Source organism: Zea mays, chromosome 3, assembly GCF_902167145.1.
Source record: "Zea mays cultivar B73 chromosome 3, Zm-B73-REFERENCE-NAM-5.0, whole genome shotgun sequence".
NCBI classification, from domain to species: domain Eukaryota; kingdom Viridiplantae; phylum Streptophyta; class Magnoliopsida; order Poales; family Poaceae; genus Zea; species Zea mays.
The window spans coordinates 192616738-192620242 of NC_050098.1; the positions used below are offsets into that span (position 1 = coordinate 192616738).

General features: G+C 54.3%; 2 protein-coding genes across 3 annotated transcripts; one reads left to right on the top strand and one right to left on the bottom strand.

Moving 5' to 3' along the window:
- LOC100278794 (uncharacterized) lies at positions 1-1293 on the bottom strand. The gene is made up of 3 exons (NM_001151954.2): positions 944-1293; positions 544-860; positions 1-443 (listed from the first exon to the last, which is right to left on the bottom strand). The coding sequence occupies exons 1-3, from the start codon at positions 1254-1256 to the stop codon at positions 273-275; spliced, it is 801 nt and encodes a 266-aa protein (NP_001145426.2). The 5' UTR covers positions 1257-1293; the 3' UTR covers positions 1-272.
- Positions 1294-1392: 99 nt separating this feature from the next.
- Positions 1393-2843, top strand: LOC100277981 (uncharacterized). 2 transcript variants are annotated; one of them, NM_001151409.2, is made up of 5 exons: positions 1504-1646; positions 1750-1877; positions 1959-2045; positions 2155-2313; positions 2427-2694. In NM_001151409.2, the coding sequence occupies exons 1-5, from the start codon at positions 1526-1528 to the stop codon at positions 2547-2549; spliced, it is 618 nt and encodes a 205-aa protein (NP_001144881.2). In that variant the 5' UTR covers positions 1504-1525; the 3' UTR covers positions 2550-2694. The 2 variants fall into 2 exon arrangements, with proteins under 2 accessions (XP_008672634.1, NP_001144881.2); XM_008674412.4 differs by having other exon boundaries at positions 1393-1646; positions 2155-2843.
- Positions 2844-3505: the final 662 nt, after the last annotated feature.

Here is a 3505-nt window from a genome sequence, read left to right on the forward strand (position 1 = left end):
TAGTGTCAAGATATTAACCAGCATTTCGTTACTGAAAAAGTTCATTTCCGTGTACATGTACATCTGACATGTCGTCTTCGACAAGCTACGAACAGCAACCGTCACTCAAGCCTAAAACAAGCAGTGCCTTCTTTTCCCTTTTGGCTTTATAAGCTTGTAGTATATAGTTATATACCTCGTATTTTAGAGCTTCGGGTACAAGCAACTCAACTGAACTCAAGTCAAAAAGGCCGATAGATGTTGCCAACAACGTAACGCATCACCCAAACCAGTCATATTTGAAACGAGTCCACTATGGCTTTCAGAACCTTCTGCGACGCCGGCCACTGCTTGTCGTTGGCGCTTGCGACGAACAGCACCACCGTGCTCCCCTTGGCGGTGGCCTTGGCCAGGTTGTGCGAACCTGTTAGCGCCAATGGAGTCTCCAGCACGTAGCTGTAGTACTGCATGACAGGAACAGTGACCCGCATAAGCAGCTCGCTCTCTCTCTAAAATAGTCCGAGAGAAAAGATTTGCAGGTGATGCTCGAGGTCAGTAAGTTACAGTCTGTCCATCGACGTTCTCGACGTTGGTGTCGACGAGCTCGTCGGAGTCGAAGGTGTTGCCGGTGACGAAAGGCCCCAGCGAGGCGATCAGCCTCTCGGGGCTGCCGATGTCCTCGATCGTGGCGTTGGGCTTGTTGGTGAGGCGGATGAGCGGCGAGGCCACCACCTGCACCTTGCCCTGCTTCTCGTCCTCGAACTTCACCTCCACCCACGGCTCGGCGCACTTGGGCTGGCAGTAGTTCCCGGACAGGATGTTGGCGACGCGCGTCTGCTTCCAGGTCGGCGGCAGGATGAACTCGTACGGCTCCACATTGCCTGGTCGAGATTGGCTATCCGGATTGGACTGACAATGCAGGTACAGAGAAAGTATGGCAAATCACTGAGACGTGAGACCTCACCGGCGCGGAGCGCGGGGGTGTCCTTGGGGGTGGCGCGGAAGAAGACGAAGCCCGGGTTGGACGGCGCCGGTGGCAGGTACGTGCCGACCGCGACCTCGCGCGCCTGGGCCGGCAGCGGCGCCCTCGGCAACAGCACCGCGGTCAGCGCCGCCCCTACCACCAGCTCCCTCCTGTGGCTAGCGGCCGCCACGAGAGGCGCCGGCCGAGGGACGGCGTCGTCCGCCGAGGGCACGCCGTGCGGCGGAGAAGCACAGCGCGGTATGATGGTGGGCACGGGCAGCCGGAGCGAGGTGAAGAGCGGGGACGAGGCCATTTTCGGGGGGACACAGGCACAGCCGAGCCGAGCAACTGGTTTAACGCGCGCGGCAGGAACGCCTTATCCACCACACCACACGACACGACGCGAGCGCCCGCGATATTTTGGAGCTCCACTTCACTGGACTCAATCAAAGCACAGGAGGACGTGGTGCGCACGCGCGGCTCGGCAGCGTCCTCTCGTCAGCCGCGTCCAGGATAAGATAAAGAGCTGCCCGGGTACTTACTGGCGTGCGGCCGAGCCGAGCGGGAGTAGCGCGTCAGGCAATGGCTCCGGCACCGGTGGCCGCTCCCGTGGCTTCGGTCTCCCGCGCGGCAGCTGCGCTCGCCCCCGCCGGCGCCGTCCGCTCCGCCAGGGTAGCCTCCCTGCACCCTTTCCACTCTTCCAGTACGTGCCACTGCAACTCTCTTATCTTTCTCGCCATCTTGCGCTGGTTAATTTGGTCGGAATCCAATCCTTTTCTTTTTACTGCTTCGTGCTCCCCCCTAAGCCAAAATCGTGCTGCTGCCACCACGGACCGGCCTGCTCAGATCCGCCAGGCAGAGGCGGCGCTTGGCGGCACGGAGCAGCACCTCGGAGAGCAGCACGGATGACTCCCAATCCCCGAAACAAGAGAAGGTAATCCACGCCCCCACACCACCAAACACAAAGCACGCACAAAAACTAACCGATCGAGCGGGGTACTACGGTCGCGTGCAGGCGCCGTTCGGGTACACGAGGAAAGACGTGCTGCTGATCGGCCTCGGCGTCACCGCCTTCGGCGTCGGCCTCAAGTACGGGCTCGAGGTGAGGAGCCGGTGTCGGTGCCGCCGCCGTGTCTGTCCATGTTCACTGCAAAAGTTTCGTTTGTTTTTCATCTGCTTCTGATTTACTCGCCGGGAAACGCTACGCGCAGCTCCTGGGAGTTGACCCCTTGCAGGCCGGCAACGTCGTGCAGCTGCTGGTGGTGCTCGGGATGACGGTGGGGTGGATCTCCACCTACATGTTCCGGGTGGCCAACAAGGACATGACCTACGCGCACCAGCTCAGGGACTACGAGAAGCAAGTCATGGAGGTGCGCTTCGCGGCCTCTGAATTTATCGCGTCCAAGTTCCAACTTCCAAGCACCGTAGAGATAGAATTGATCGCCATGGTCATGGGCCTGGTTGGCTTTGTTTGTCCTTGCAGAAACGGCTGGAGAGCTTGTCGGAGGCTGAGCTGCAAGCTCTGCTCGAGCAAGTGGAGGAGGAGAAGCAGCGCGTGCCTCAGGTCCCGGAAGAGCCTAACGCTATTACCTTCAGGAAGAAATGATGATCGTTCTATTATCTGCCAAATGGACACCGACCTAGCTTGTTTATAGCATAGCTTCGCCTTCAATAGCTAGCTCCATCGATATTTTAAGATCTGTACAATACGCCCCGCTAAGCCACTAGTGCTGTCAAACATGAAATTATCCATTTTCTGCCGCGCGCCGTTATGGGACAATACCGTAGCACCAAGAACCAAATCCGTTCTTTGAGATATCATTGTCGTTGTAACTATATCATCCGCAAAGCTACAGTTTGGGAGGTCTTCAGCATTGCCTGTTTGATCTTCCATTGGTTCGTTTCCTTGCGTTATGATCACGATTACATAAGCCAGGCAAACACTACACAAAACATACCAATTTCCGAAGGCCACATAAATTTCTGAAGGTTTCTAAGATAATCGTCGAACATATGGTATTTTTTTACGGCCATCGAAAATATCGTCGTCGCATAGAGTCGTCAAAAATAAGCTTATGTTTAGAGTCGTTAAAAATAAGCTTATGTTCAACGGCCCTCTGTGAGCGCCGTCAGAAGTTAGGTTTCACGGGGTTATCCTAACTCACAACATAGACCATCCGCATTCTATTGTTCTCCCAACCGTATGTAGTTCATGTCACAGCCTACAAAGCATCAATTTATGATAATCCATGAACCTGAATGATTTTTTTGGCAGCATAACACTGTCCTCCGATACATCATTTCTAGACGTGCAAATGGAGAACAATGGGTTATATTGTCGAAATTTCGTTTGGGCTTATGGCTTTGTCATAAATTCATGCTCTATTATTCACTCATGGGTGGGTTTATGAGCTATCATTTCCTACAAATATAGGGTCATGATTTCTTCATAATAATGAGTAGTTTATGTATGATTCATTTAAGTCAATGTTTTATCTCTAACATGGGTGAGGATTGTTGATGGATGTTGCGAACAAAAGGTTGGTTTGTTCCTTGTGGTTT

What these genes read in the sequence shown, in the direction of transcription:
- LOC100278794 (NM_001151954.2), bottom strand. Translation starts at nt 1,256, where the DNA reads ATGGCCTCGTCCCCGCTCTTCACCTCGCTCCGGCTGCCCGTGCCCACC. An exon ending in CACCCCCGCGCTCCGCGCCG is followed by an intron (nt 861 to 943) that starts GTGAGGTCTCAC and finishes AATCTCGACCAG; the next exon opens with GCAATGTGGAGCCGTACGAG. An exon ending in AGAACGTCGATGGACAGACT is followed by an intron (nt 444 to 543) that starts GTAACTTACTGA and finishes CCTGTCATGCAG; the next exon opens with TACTACAGCTACGTGCTGGA.
- LOC100277981 (XM_008674412.4), top strand. Translation starts at nt 1,526, where the DNA reads ATGGCTCCGGCACCGGTGGCCGCTCCCGTGGCTTCGGTCTCCCGCGCG. An exon ending in AATCCCCGAAACAAGAGAAG is followed by an intron (nt 1,878 to 1,958) that starts GTAATCCACGCC and finishes GGTCGCGTGCAG; the next exon opens with GCGCCGTTCGGGTACACGAG. An exon ending in GCCTCAAGTACGGGCTCGAG is followed by an intron (nt 2,046 to 2,154) that starts GTGAGGAGCCGG and finishes CGCTACGCGCAG; the next exon opens with CTCCTGGGAGTTGACCCCTT.